The sequence below is a fragment of the Leopardus geoffroyi genome, chromosome C3, assembly GCF_018350155.1.
Source record: "Leopardus geoffroyi isolate Oge1 chromosome C3, O.geoffroyi_Oge1_pat1.0, whole genome shotgun sequence".
In the NCBI taxonomy this organism is placed as follows: Eukaryota; Metazoa; Chordata; class Mammalia; order Carnivora; family Felidae; genus Leopardus; species Leopardus geoffroyi.
The window spans coordinates 6,211,899-6,227,339 of NC_059338.1; the positions used below are offsets into that span (position 1 = coordinate 6,211,899).

A 15,441-nucleotide genomic window follows, 5' to 3' on the forward strand; every position below is an offset into this window, starting at 1 on the left:
CGCGCACGCAACATTTGAGACCACTGTTACACAATTTTACACCATTCTTGTAGTTCCTGCCTAGAACTTTAAAAAATTATTTTTGGGGGGAGGAGGGAAAAGTAAAAAAATATTCTTGTCTCAACCCGACATTCCCCCCATTTTGTACAATGCAAAGTAAAATAATTTTGTTAGATATTGGAGTTGAACTTTTTCTTTGAGGTGTTTCCTCGTAATGTCTCTTCTCAGAGAACTCATTGGCTCAGTTCACTGTAGCCTCCCCCCCCCCCCCCCCCCCCCCCCCTCGGTCTGGCTGCTTTGGTGGTGTATCTGTAGGAGGCGATTTAATCTTTTACAAGTTCACTTCCTACCAGCAGTCCTGAGTAAAGTGGATTTTCTGAAATGAAACATCTTGTAAACATTACATCCGACAAACTCCTAATGGTTAAACTCTCCATGCATTTAGTGTTTGACCTTTCTCCTTAAGACAGTTTTTTGGATGGCCACACTGTTGGCACTCAACAAATGATGATTAATGACAAGTTTGAGGGGTCCTAATTCATTTCCCTCAATCACACACTGTCCAGCTTTTGAAAAAGCTCTGTATTAAGGCTGACAAAGTTTTGAACTTGATTAGCTTGAGTTATGAAATGGAGTAATATGAAATACAGGGTCAAAGACTTGCTGGCCTGATTCCTGTTCAGAGCATATAACCAGCATTTTGTCTAAGAGCTTTCTCTAGGGAAAACAACCCTGACCTGATTTAGAAACACTTTCCCTGCAAACTCTTATTAACAGAAGAATGATTTGGAAACATTCTTTTATCCTTGGGTAAGTATTTACAAGAAAGCATTTTGACCAAGAAACTAAATTAACTCTACTTTTATTTTTTTAAGTGTTTGTATATTTTGAGAGACATTGAGAGAGCACTTGAGCCAGGGAAGGGCAGAGAGAGAGGAAGAGAGAGAGAATCCCAAGCAGAGCTTGGGCGGTGCCTGACTCGGGGCTCAGAACTCGAGAATTTTGAGATCATGACTTGAGCCAAAATCAGGAGCCAAGAGTTGGACATTCAACCGACTGAGCCATCCAGGTTCCCCCAAATTAACTCTACTTTTAAAAAAGAGGCATATCGGGGCACGTGACTGGTTCAGTCGGTAGAGCATGCAACTCTTGATCTTGGGGTCATGAGTTCGAGCCCCACGTTAGGTCTAAAGTTTAATTAAAAAATTATTTTTTTTTAAAAAAAGAGGCATATACAGCGACTATTAGGTTGACTTTATGAAATTACTGATGCTCGGCCCACCCACAAAAAAGACGGTTTTGTTGTATGGTACAACCTTACACTTTTTTGTGTGAGTAGAAGGGGAGGTCTCAGTGCGTTCAGCAGGTTCAGGGGCTCCTGCAGAGTTTGATATGAGAACCACATCTTAAAATGAGTTTGTATCTATTAGGATGTCAAGCTGATTTTTCCTTTGGTGACCTTGGCAGCATCTATCAGATTTGAACGTAGTGTCAAAGTTTTCCTCTTGTCAAGTGTAAACCTTGGCTCACTCTTGACCATCTGTTGTGCACTCATAGTTTTGATTTATCCTTCCTCTGGCCGACATGCATACGAATGGTGCTGATAACAAGCTTAACATTTCCTTTTATTGGTCTGTAATTGTATTGCATACATTAGTGGCACAAATATTGCCTTCATATTAGCTATTTATATTAACCATTTCTAGTTTGGGGGTGAGTAATGTACTTTGCTTGTTTTTACGATAATGGGAAGCCCTACATCCTAGACATTTTAATAGACTTTTAAAATGATTACATTCTACTTAGTTTTACTACCTCTGTTTTTTTTGGTTGTTGCTGTTGTTGTTACTTTTTTTTTTTTTTCCCCAGGACATGTCACTGTATGTGTCTGTATATATTTTTTTAAATGTTTATTTATTTTTGAGACAGACAGAGCATGAATGGGGGAGGGTCAAAGAGAGAGGGAGACACAGAATCCGAAGCAGGCTCCAGGCTCTGAGCCGTCAGCACAGAGCCTGATGCCGGGCTCGAACCCATGAACCGCAAGATCATGACCTGAGCTGAACTCAGATGCTTAACCGACTGAGCCACCCAGGCGCCCCATGTGTCTGTATATTTTAATGATTTCAGATTTCTTACCTTTGCTTTTTAATTGTTTTAATATATAGACACATCTGATTTCCAGTCAACAATCAATACGGCTCTTAGAAAACAACATACATTCAGAATGTTTGACTTGGGTAAATTGCTTTGAAAGGCCTGCTTCTGCCCTCCTGTTTCCAAGCTTTGATATGCTTGTCTCTTTGGTAACTTGAAGGAGACTTGGTGAGGTGAGCCAGGGAGAGTGATAGTGGAAAACAAAAGCTCCCCAGGGGAGGAACATAGATTAGAAAAAATTTAATACGAAGCTATTTTTGAAACGAGGATGGATGCTGTTGTTAGTTTTGATCTGGTTTTAACTGTTTATATTGGAAAACCAAGCCCATCTCTGGAATCCAGTGGACACAGACCAAACATAAAATGTTAAGGGGCCGTTGTTGTTAGCATGAGCCTGACATGCAAAATTTGACTAATTGAGGCCCATGTTGATCCAAGGAAAAGATGGTCGGTGTCATGGTGCAGCCTCTTGCTGACGGTTTCTCTCATCCCCAGGAAACATCGTTGGATATTAAATACATTTCCTTTCTATCAAGGAGAAGGGGCTCCAACCTTAGGTCAGAGTTTCCTAATACAAGAGAAGCTGTCTTACCTCATACAACAGAGACTAGTGGATGATCTACGAGCTAACAAAATTGGTTAAAGCAGGAGATTGTTCAAATGTATATTTTACATTGGTTTCGTTTAATTATATAAATGTGGACTTGTTTGCCAAGTTCTGATGTAGGGCCAACACCTTTTCTTTTCTGATCCACGAGAGCCCCATATCACTTTTCTTGTATGAACTGCACTCACAGTGCATCAACCATAATTTCCAGGGTCAGTTACAATTCCTTTAAATTAGAATAAGAACTTAAAGGTACTTTTGAAGCAATCTGAATGCAGACTCGTATGGTTTTTTTTCCCAGTCTTTTATGGTTGTCTTACAGTGAGTGGATTTTTTAAACTGTTTACTTTTATTAAATCTTGTTCTCCTTTTCACACATTTTTAAAAATCAATTTCCGTATTTTTTTAAATTACACAATTACACTAACAAATACAATTTAAAAAAATTGTAATGTTCATTTATTTTTGAGAGAGAGACAGAGTGTGAGTGGGGGAGGAGCAGAGAGAGAGGGAGACACAGAACTCAAAGCAGGCTCCAGGCTCTGAGCTGTCAGCACAGAGCCCAATGCGGGGCTCGAACTCACGAACCGCGAGATCCTGACTCGAGCCGAAGTCGGACGCTTACCGACTGAGCCACCCAGGCGCCCCTGCACTAACAAATACAATTAGCAAAAGTAGTTGTGGAAAAAAAAACACAGCTAGTTATTAATGTTCAGTTGTACCATGGGCATTAGCCAGTTTGTTTTAGAAAGGAGTAGGGTCATTTAATCTCGGCTGTCAGTTTAAATTGAGGTCAATTTGACTCTGCACGGACATGTAGAATCAACGTTTGAGAACACTTAGTACTACGACCTTAATTTTATTGTGAATTACCATTGTAACCTTCAGCAGAGCAAATGTGTTTCTGTTCTTTTGGTAAGTTAGTCTCCAATGCTTTAGCCCTCTTAAAAAGAGAAGAAACATAACTTTGGATGCTGCGTTATGCACTAATATTTTGGTTTTCTTCTAACAAAGTGCTTGGAAAAGGGAACCGGGAGAATTGTCATGAAAATAGCATATTTTCTCATGCACGATATTGCGTAACATCGGAAAACTGATGCTTTATTCTCACAGTGAAATGTTTTGGTGTTTTCCCACCAGTGTTTCTCTGACTTCTTCTGGGAATAAAAATAACAATGTGTTGATGATAATATCTGTCCACAAAGTTTCCTCCCCAAAGATACCCCGTGGTAGCTCAGTCCTTGTAGAAGCTTTTCAGGAGTGTGGTTGAAGATATCCTAAAATTAGTAACAGTGCCAAAATAAAGCTCTTTTGTTCCTGAAAATGTCATTGATAAAATTAATGATATGCTAATTAAAAAAGAGTGGGATGAACACAGCTGGGGAGAAAAAAGTGATTCAAAATCACTGTTGTGTCAAGGGCATTTAATTTGAGGAAGAGAAAGTAAATGTGAAATGAAATAACAACACTCTCCCAGACGTGTGTGTGTCTACATTATTTTTTAATATAAGCACTGTTGGGATTTTTACTATACCAGCTTTGATTCCCTGTGGGACACAAAAACTTTAACTTGATAGATGCCCTCCCCCATTTGCAAACTTTAATAATTAGAGGTAAGGCTGGTGAACTGTAATGCATTCAAGATGTGATTCTTCTTTTTCATAAATAATAATGTGTTTTTTGGCCTCCTCCTGCAGAAGTAACTACTTTGAAATTTAATGAAGAAAGAAAGCAGGAGACATTATGTTCAGAAGATCACGTTTAAAAACAATGTTTAGTATGGCGTCTAGATTTGAGCCGGAAACTCAGATTTAAGTCTGAGCCTGACCTTAACCCATGGCCAGTGGAATCTGAGCGTGTTTATTTTTATAGTCGCTTTAATTTGGGGCTTGCGAGTTTGTTGGTTTGTTTTCTCATTCGATTTTGGGGGCCCTGAAGCAGTGTTTTAATTATAGGAATTATCGTATGTATAATTTCCATGGCATGAAGATCAGCAAAGTTTTTTTTTCTTGGCTATATTATGTTATCTTACCCAGAAATGTGTGATCTTTGTGTCTAACAATGCACTTAAAAAAAAAAAAGAAAAAACCCCCGTGCTGCCTCTGCCGTGTTGGAATCCAACGGAACAGCTTCACTCATCTTTACCCTGCTTTAAAAAAAACAAAACAAAACAAAAAACTGTTCTCACAGAAATGTTGCCTTGAGTTCAACAAAGTACAAGCAGTTACTGGAAACGTGTTCTGGACAGCTCTGTTCATGTACGTTCATTTCAATTTGATTTTTGCGTTCTAGATTTTTTTTTTTCCCCTTAGCTTTGCTGATCATTTCATTTCATAATCACACTGACCCTTGAACCAAGTCGCACCGCATTTTTGTCACCCTCCGCTCTGTTCAGTCCTGCTTGTAGTCTTACATCACCCGAACGAGTGATGAAGCAAGGGGGCAGAGGGGCAGGAGAAGGAAATGAGGGTTTAATAGCAGGGTCGGCTCTGTGCTCCCTTAAGTGGGAACATTAATGTACCTTGTTGTCTTTTCTCTTTTTTCCTTTTGCTGTGACAATTCCTGTTTTTGCTAGGAAAAAGGAGTTATCGATGTTCAAACAATAGTTAATATTAGAGTCCTCCGTCATTGATAGTCTACTTCAGGATACCTGCGGAGGTGCATACCTCTTTCAAAACACACACACTCCCTCTTGTTTGAAGCCAGACTCCTCTTGGCGTATTCGTACTTTGAGTATTTGTGTGCTTGGAAACCAGAAACTTCAGATGCCACGGGTCACTTATAGATGATCAGAAGTTGGCAGTATAATATTTGGAACTTTAAAATTGTGCTAGATATGCATTTATAATTTTCTTTTACTCTTCCACTGGACTGAATACTTTTTAAGGGCAAGAACTATACATCTTCTTTGGTACGTACCTGTTGCTTACCCGAAGAAGTCTAATACTTGGTTGTTTCAAAGGGAAAAGGGGAGGCTAAGCAGGCAAGGCTCCGGGCTCTAGCCTTAACATCAATCAGAATCTCTATCTTATGTGTTGGTAGTTTTGGATTGGGACTTCTGGGGCGGGGGTGGGGGGGTGGGGGGGGGGGTGGAAATGTCCCTCTTCTTTAAAAAAAAAAAAAAAAAAGGGAAGATGATTCTATTGAGTAGATTAATTTCAGGATCTTGTGATACTACCTCGTCTAGCTCCCTCGTTTTACTAGAATTAAAATCCTTCTGTTCTGGGCGCCTGGGTGGCTCAGTTGGTTGAGTGTCCGACTCTTGATTTCGGCTCATGTTATGATCCCAGGGCCATGGGATTGAGCCCTGCGTCAGGCTCCACACTTAGCAAGGATTCTCTCTCTCTCTCTCTCTCTCTCTCTCTCTCTCTCTCTCTCTCTCCCTCTCCCTCTCTCTCTCTCTCCCTCTCCCTCCCCCTCCCTCCCTCCCTCCCTCCCCCTCTCCCTCTCCCTCTCCTTCTCCCTCCCTCTCCCTTTCCCCATCTCCCCTGCTCAAGCTGTCTCTCTCTCTCTCTCTCTCTTTCTCTCTGAAATAAAATGAAAAATTAAAAAAACTCCCTCCATTCTGACTCCTTGACCAATACTCTGTGTGGTATAGCACAGCATGTATGTTATTAGAATGTGTGAGTATTCCAAGACTACTACATAGCACCTGGTAATGATAGACACTCCGTAAATGTCTGTTGCATCGTGAATAAATGAGTCATAAGATGATTTGTAGTTAATGACCTCTCTGCCAAGTTAAAAAAGGTCATTTTTTATGATCCCAATGAAACGTTGGCATGTTAGAAACTCTGATTTTGGCCTGTTATAGGACTAAGCCAGTTGTTACAACAGATTGTTTTTTGTTATTCTTAGGATCACCTGCTGTTACCAGCTACCACCCATAACAAGACCACAAGACCAAAGATGTCAATTGTATTACCAGCAATAAACATAAATGGTAAGTTGAAGTTTTGGTTTAATAACAACATGAGATTGCTTTACTTAACCAATATTCTCTGGATTAACTAAAAGACATTTAAAATGTTTGGTTGGTCAGATATATACCCCTGCATTAATTTTGAACCATTTTCCACTGTTTTTACAAAATACTAGTTTTAAATTCCTATACTCTTTCTAAAAATAACTCTTTTAAAAAGTAAAAGATTTCATTTAAAGTTACTTTTAAAATTACTGTAGTTTTAAGAGAAAAAATTCATTCTCTTACTTACAAAATTGGAAAAGTTAGCATCTTGACTGCTCTACAGACTTCTTTTCTGTGACCTTTCTAGTGATACACATAGTATAAGAGGCCTCTGCCGGCTTCTGAGAGTGAACTTGCAAGTTGGGTTTTAGGAACTCCGAGCAGTGTCTTGTATTATATAGATGGTGACATGATTCCCAGACCAAACATCAGAAGCCTATTTATGTTTAGTCCATAATACTGATGAATTTGATTTCGATAGTGCCACGATTGCATTTTGTTTTCCTACTAGTGCTGGGTATTACCGAAAACACAAATGTTGTAACACCTTGGTATCATCTAAAGATGTTAAGGCATCTTGCTCATAATCTAGAAAAAAGAAAAAAGAAAAGAAAAGAGCCCAGAAATCACTGTGGTCCAAAGAGAAAGTCCCATAAGGGATATACGAAGTACTAAAGAAATTTAGTAAAGGAGAGATTATTTCCAGCTGGGTTCTTCATGGAAAAGAGAAAGAGCTTACTCCCAATGCCAGCTGTGTGTTGTAAATGAGCACAGTGGATATCGTTGACTAATTGCTTTCTCTGACACATCATATTAGGGCTCTAATGAAACCGGGGGCACTGGCCATCCTTCTCAAGTCCATTTCTCCGACGTAATGGAACTACCCGTACTTTTTCTGTCTAGGAGTAGGAACCTCACAGTTTATGGGTAAGCCAAAAATGAAAAGCTCCTGGAACTACCTGTAGTTGAGCTAGTTCACATTCTGACTGATGGTCACAGTTCAACAACCACATACAATTATTAAAAAACAAAACGAAACAAAACAAAAATCACTGGGATTCTAGATAAATTCCAGTAAGATTTAGTCTTGGAGAAAAAGTGTTAGATATTCATTGTACATTTTAAGACCGTAGAGGACTATAGAATTTCAATGAGCCAGTTCCCGACCGCTTATTAGAAATGCTCAGGAGGCAGCTTGATAGATATAAAAGAAAAACTTTGCTTTGCTAATGTCTAAAAGCATTATGACATTTTCTTAGTCTTACAAAGACATTAGAACAAATTTTTAAAAAACAAACAAACCGTAACGCCGAGAACCTCTCTTCCTTCAGTAAAGGCACATCTCCAAAGCTTTCATGGAGCAGTCCTACAACTACGTCAAGAAGAACAGTACATTCCAAAGAATATGTTTACACTCGAAAGAAGATGTTTAGGAAGTAATCGTCTATTCTTATTTCACGGGTTACCTAGGTTTCTGTGCTTTGAACCATGATAGATTTAAGTTCTGGTCAGCTCATACTCAGAAAGGCTGTTATCTAAGCTTCAAAAGACAGAATTCACGGAATCTTGTTCTGATATTATGTTCTTATGCAAGAGAATGCCCGGTGTCATTTTTATAACAGTGAGCTATCCATAGTTATTAAGCCAAAAACAATAAGATGCTGTTCCACTCTGTTTATCTTGGCCCGGGGACCAATTTTTGCAAATGAGCCTTTCATGGGTTTAAAGAATACAATCACTTAGAGGATCATTTCCTTTTTAATCTGGCTTGGATTTCTTGGTAAATAAATTCAGTTTTTTCCTTTTTAGAGTACAGTAAACCATTTGAAAAGTTAAGATTCAAATTCAAGAGATACTGGTTGAATGTATAGCATGTGCTAAGCACCGTGTGGCGTCCTCGGGCTCTGTTCTGAACGGTCCCTTCACTGTTTGGCTCTGGGGATCCGTCTCACGTTAGAATCTGATTTTGCCTCCTCCCCTCATGTGCCTGTGAGCCTGCAGGTGGGGTGGGTGTATCCTTGCTCCCCACGGCAACTTCCACATCATCTCTCCTCCTTTCCCCCTCAGCCCCCCTGACATCTTAAACTGTATAAAATCAGGCTTTACTCCTCTGACCCCTGTTTGTTGCCGTCCTCCCCCACCATCACTGATGACTCACCGTCACTGCTTTTGCTAGCTCTCTGTACAACTTCAGCATCCGCACAGAGGATTCATCCAGCACCCCCCGCCACTTTGGACCCAGTTCCCATCCATATGGTCATACTCTAGACCTCATCACCATCACTGATGCACTGACTGCCCTTGAAAACCCATCTCCAAGCATCCCACTCCTCCCACTGCCCTGCGTGGCTGGGCAGGGCAGTTCGTTCTTCCGTAGCTCGGCTGCCTCATCGGCGAAAGGAGAGATGCCTTATACCTTTATGTTCGAGTTGGCGAGAGAACGAAATGAGTGAAGGTGCTTTAAATAGCGCCTGGCTCTTCTCTGGCTCTTCCCCGCCTGGTCGCGCGTGCCCCTGGGTCACAGTCGTCGTTGTCACGCTCACCGTCACGGAAGGGGCTTCCTTCCTTTTGGATCCTGCGTCGCGGCCCCTCTCACGATTTCAGACCCTTGGCCTCTGCACCGACACTTCCCGTCCTGCGCTGTCAGCGTCTTCTCCGCCCCATCGCTACACACAGCGTGTTAATACCGCCCGGGTGTGGGGCGGCCCTCCCAATGCCCAGGTTCCCTGTGGCCCTTCAGAGAAACTCTTGGAAGGGTTTGCTCATCTCTGGCTCTCTCCTCCACACTCACGTTGTGGGTTTTTTTCTGAACCATTTTGAGACCGCGTTGCAGACACTCTTACATTTTACCCCTGAATGCTTGAATATGCATCTGCTAAGCAGGGGGTATTCTACATAAACACAGGAAAGTGACTGCACTTAAAAAAAAAAAAAAAGTTTGGGGCACCTGGGTGGCTCAGTCGGTGGAGCATCTGACTTCGGCTCAGGTTATGGTCTTGCGGTTCGTGAGTTTGGGCCCCACGTCTGGCTCGCTGCTGTCAGCCCAGAGCTCCATTTCAGATCCTCTGTCCGCACCCCCCCCCCCCCCGCCCCTTCCCTGCTCATGCTCTTTCTGTCTCAAATATAAGTAAGCATTAAAAAAATAAGTTTAGGGGTGCTTGGGTGGCTCAGTCGGTGGAGCATCCCACTTGGGCTCCAGTCGTGATCTCACGGTTCATGAGTTCGAGCCTGGTGTCAGACTCTGGGCTGATGGCCCTGAGCCTGGAGCCTGCTTCAGATTCTGTGTCTCCCTCGCTCTCTGCCCCTTCCCGATTCATACTCTCATTCTCTCTCATTCTCTCTCTCTCTCTCTCTCTCTCAAAAATAAGTAAACATTAAAAAAAATAAGTTTAGTGTTGATACTATACAGTTTAACATATAGTCCACTTCACATTTCCAGTTGGCCCCCAAAATACTCCTTACAGCTTTTTGTGGGGAGGGATTCAGAATCCAGACACCATATATTATACCCACTTGTCACCCCTGTTTAGCACCTTTTCATCTAGAACCCTTGCCTTTAAAAACAAAATTGGTCTTTCATGACGTATACACCTTTTAGAAACCAGAGTTATTAAAGTATAACGTCCATACGGTAAAAACTAACAATTTTATGTGCACAGGTTAACGAGTTTTGACAAATGTAAACGGTTGTGAAACCACCACTCAATCATGATACAAACGTTTTCCTTACTTCAGAATGTCTCCTTGTACCCCTTCGCAGTCATTCCCCTGAGGTCCGTTTTTTGACATTCCTTCCTCTTGAAACGCTTCATTTTATATGCTCTCATGAAACCCTGGCTCGTCTAGTTTTCCTTCTGTGTCTCCTTCTCAGTCAGCTCAGCCAGCTTCTCTGTGAGGACAGCACGTTTGTCTGTCACGTTATGTTTGCCAGTTACAACCCGGCACCTACCACAATGTCTGGTGCGTAAGAAAACTGCAAGACGAGGCACTTTGATCTGTGCTAATTCAGGTAATGCTCACCTGCCAGCGAAGTATTATCCTCCTTTCATAGATGAAGATAGTAAAGCTCAACAAAGTAATTTGAACTGCTTGTATAGCCAACGCACCCCCGAGAGCCAAGAGCCAAGAGCCGGGATTTAAATAGTGTATAGAATACATCCTGATTAATGAGCGTATTGTTATTTCAGTGTTAAAGACAGATATATGAATATCAAAAATGTTTGGGATTCCAGAATTTAAGGCAGATTTTTATACCACTTTATGCCTTAGGGGGTAAGGCTGTGCACACTCGGTGAGCGCAGTATAATGCAGTGTGATTCGTGTGTTTTGAATTTGATAGGCTCACGCTTGTTGAATGACAGGTTAATTAAGTAAGGTAAATGCTATTTGGTCATTACTTTGTGGTCACTTGAAAGATTTTACTATTTTAATTCTTCACATGATTAAAAACAGTTGGCAAGCACGGTTTTTCCAATCTTTTCAAATGTAAATTAATTTAAATGTGTACTTAGTTAACCTTTACCACATAGGTCGAGATTTGGAATTCACGGTAAAGAGTGAATTGAAATTATTAACCTCCTTTTCAATGCTTGTTGTACAAAGGAAAATGCATGCAAAAAATGGAAGGGGGCGCCTGGGTGGCTCAGTCGGTTAAGCGTCCGACTTCGGCTCAGGTCGTGATCTCGCGGTCTGTGAGTTCAAGCCCCGCGTTGGGCTCTGTGCTGACAGCTCAGAGCCTGGAGCCTGTTTCAAATTCTGTGTCTCCCTCTCTCTGACCCTCCTCCGTTCATGCTGTGCCTCTCTCTGTCTCAAAAAAAATAAATGTTAAAAAAAAAAAAAATTGAAGTACAGAACTCTCCAAGATCCATCAATTGGATTTCTTTGGCCTTATTGCGGGTATGAATTTGTATCACTTACAATCTGAAGAGTGTAAGTTATGTGCACACAGAAACGTTCGGGCACCATTTGGAAGAGCAGAGGTGTAGTGAGGACATCTCTAACATCAAACAAAGTTTTTCATCCTGAGCAGTGTAAGGGCTTGAGAAATTTGAATGAAAGATATTTTCCACCATTTCTGAGTGCAGAAGTTACATGTAACTTGCGAAGGAACATGAGTTGTGGGCTTGATCCCTCTTGCTGACTCAAGTGGTGCCTGAGGCTTTGGAGAGGGTGATAGAAGGCATAAAATCAAATTTTGTTGAGCCGTTGGTTTATGTCGTATCCTGGACAGGGATATTTGGGAAGAGGAATTTGCTTTTCCAATTTTGGCAAAGTAAATTAGATTCCGAAGTCAATATCGGGTCTTAAACCATAACGTATAATGATTCTACTTTGTGGTTTTGAGCTGTGGAAAAAAGTCTATACAAGAAATGGCTAAAGAGACTAGGATATGGGTGTGAAACTAATGCCATTTAGAAAATAGCAGTTACATCATTCTGTTTTCTATGCCAGTTTAATTTTTGTAATTTGCTTCATTTTGCAATCCCTTTCGTTACTGAATTTCCTTTGTCTCGTATGACCTTTGAAAACAGGTTAGTAAAGCTGTAAGAAAGGCTTTCTTTGAGGGAATTCTTCACACTGAAAATTATTAAAGTAAAATAAAATGCTAGGTATGCTTTAAAAACGCTTTTAAAAAATGATTGCAGATGGTTGGCAGAGCAGTGGATGATAAATTAAAGGCTATTGCTATTTTTAAAGAAAGGATTCTGGAAGTTTTCCTTATACTATAAGTCAACATTTCCTGCTTTTAAATGATTTCCACTTATGTTGTGGTAAAACTGTTCATTTCCTTCCTTTCTTTCTTTCTTTTTCTTTCTTTCTTTCTTTCTTTCTTTCTTTCTTTCTTTCTTTCTTTCTTTCTTTCTTTCTCTCTCTCTCTCTCTCTCTCTTTCTCTCTCTCTCTCTCTCTCTCCCTCTCCCTCTCCCTCTCTCTCTCTCTCCCTCTCCCTCTCCCTCTCTCTCTCTCTCTCTCTCTCTCTCTCTCAACAAAATAGACCATAGTAGAGATCTTGTTTTTAATGGTAGCTGCTTTGTAAGTATCTTTCACAGAGAATGAACACTGCCATTAGCAAACAGGTTCCATAATTTGACCACCATTTTCACTGATTGGGTTTTACTGTTCTCCTGCCCTCTTTGTGTCATATACCTAAGTTAGTGTCATACCTAAGTAATAAAGAGAAAACTCTAACTCAGATCCTACCCTGTCCTTAGTAAGGGTTCACGTAGATGAACAAATGACTATAAGGCTAAACTGTATTTATATTTAATCTCGAAGTAATTTCCACGTGAAGAAAATTGAGAAGAACTTACTAGCAATGAAACACCTTTTTAGTTGAAGAGGACGTAATAGAAGGGCAGGAAGAAAACCAACTAAATAAATGTGTTGGTTCTAATAATAAGAGAATGTTGATACAACTGCTTTTGATGATCACCGGTTTCATAAAACTGTGATCCCAAAGAAAACGTATTTGGAAACTGGCCTATTTAGACATGTTCTACACAAGCAGGCTGGTTATCCAAGAGAACTGTGCCTGGAAGTTGTGCCTTTTACTTTTGTAAGTCCATTTTTTTTCTTAAAGGTCTGCAAATTACCTACTTTCCTAAAATACATTTGCAAGCTTGCATTTCCTTTGCAATTTATTCCATGTCAGTGTTCTATAATTGTGTCCAGACAGTTGAGTGGAGTCTTCTCTTCATACCACGTTTTAAATTTTTTAAAGATGCACAAATATTTGACTTTTGATTCACTACTGAGACCAGTAGCAAAAATTCCCACACTGAGAATTTCTACTGAGAAAGGGAGAAAAATGACACTACTCACCCGGAAAAAAGATTGTTTTCTTTCAGGGTATATCTGTAGACCTATTAATTATGTGTAACTGGCAGTAAAATGATGAGTGTTAATATTCACTATACTGGCTATGATAAACAATACCTTCATAAAGACCTCTAAGTTTTCACTTTAATTCCTCGGATTCAATTGGCAGTTTCCTAGTGGAAGGTAATCACGTATGCGAAGCAGAATATGACTCAAATTGTCTTTAGAATGTAGGTAAAATTTGGCTCATTTCCTTAGGTCCCTTTTTAGCCATGCTAAATCACCAGCTAGGCCTAGACCAACAGTGGTGATTTAGATCAGTTCTAAACCAGAAACAACATGCTGATTAATATTTTAAGAGAAATCAGTTAAGTACCGGCTAGTTACAAATCGTAGCGCTTCTGGCATAGGATAAAAAATTTGAAGAATATATGAGAGGTGATAGAATCTTGGTGACTAACCTCGCTTGGTACCTTGGAAAGCAAAACTTGAACTGGACTGGAAAGGAAACTTAGAGTAGGATAAGGAGAGGAATATGTATTTACATGAGGACTGCATTTAGCTGTAAGTAACAGAAAACCTTAACTAAGCATTGGCTTAAATAAATTGGATTCATTTTTTCTTCTATATTAAGAAGTCCACAGAGGGGCGCCTGGGTGGCGCAGTCGGTTAAGCGTCAGACTTCAGCCAGGTCACGATCTCGCGGTCCGTGAGTTCGAGCCCCGCGTCAGGCTCTGGGCTGATGGCTCGGAGCCTGGAGCCTGTTTCCGATTCTGTGTCTCCCACTCTCTCTCTGTCCCTCCCCCGTTCATGCTCTGTCTCTCTCTGTCCCAAAAATAAATAAACGTTAAAAAAAAATAAAAAAAATAAAAAAAAAAAAAGAAGAAGTCCACAGCAATGAACCGGTCTAGTTGCCAGTGTTGGTTCAACAATTTAAGGATGCTAGGACTAAGGTTGCCGCAGATGTCCTCAAAGTGGCTGCTGCAGCTCAAGCCATCGCATCTGTATTCCAGGCAGGAAAAAGGAGGAGGGCATGGCGTCTTTCAGGAAAGCAAACATTGTCCAGACATTTCTAGCAGACTTCACTTGTGTCTCATGGGACATAAAGTGGCTCACGTGCTTGTGCCTAACTTCAAGGGAGGCTCAGAAATACAATGTTTTAACCAGGCACACTGTGATCGGAAAAAAACACGTGGACTTCTCTTAGCATGGAAGAAACGGATACCGAGCGGACAGATCAGCAGCAGCTGCTTGCCGCGGCACTTCGTCATGTGCTCAGTTGGGATTGAGTAAAGCGTCTGGGAGGAGACGGGAAAGAGAGGACGCGTGTTGAAGAGAGTGAGAAATAGTGTTTACTGCCTGAGACGCAGCTATATGATTGAGGCCATTAATGAGTGAAGGAAATGACTGACAGCTCTCCAACATAAAAATTACACCGTGAAAGCTCTATTAAGAGACGGCTGATCGGGCTGAGGTCTGTAAACGAAAACAAAAAGTTAGGAGGCAAGGTGAGCTGGGATGCATTGCAACAGTGTTGGGGTGAGGTTGTTAAAGGCCTGGGGTGGAGAGAAAGGAAAAATGTCCAAAGACATTGCAAAGGAAAAGTCTGTTGCGCTTGGCAGCTGAAGGAGGGAGAAGGAGAAGCTGATTCCATGATTCTGGAATAGCCGTCCTGTGGCTGTTTCTTGCCACCCTCATTTCCTCTGGTTGAAGTCATCAGGGCATCCATGTTTAACTCCTCCCAAACCGTTCGGTTATCTCCACTTGGCCTAGCCTCTTCTGAGCCCTCTTGTACAAAGTAAGTCTGAACGTAGATTTGGGGAATGGGAAAAAGAAGGTGAATGCTGGACCTGCCTTTCTGTACTTGAATGCCTCTCACTTTGTTGAGAGTGA

General features: G+C 41.0%; 1 protein-coding gene across 4 annotated transcripts in view; it reads left to right on the forward strand.

Annotated features, from left to right (window-relative positions):
- ATF6 (activating transcription factor 6) overlaps positions 1 to 15,441 on the forward strand; it is a 202,722-nt gene that overhangs the window by 143,246 nt on the left and 44,035 nt on the right. For all 4 annotated transcript variants that reach the window (XM_045456584.1, XM_045456585.1, XM_045456587.1 and 1 more), the window contains exon 15: positions 6,623 to 6,707. In XM_045456584.1, coding sequence (XP_045312540.1) covers positions 6,623 to 6,707 — 85 coding nt within the window. The remainder of the gene's footprint in view (positions 1 to 6,622; positions 6,708 to 15,441) is intronic.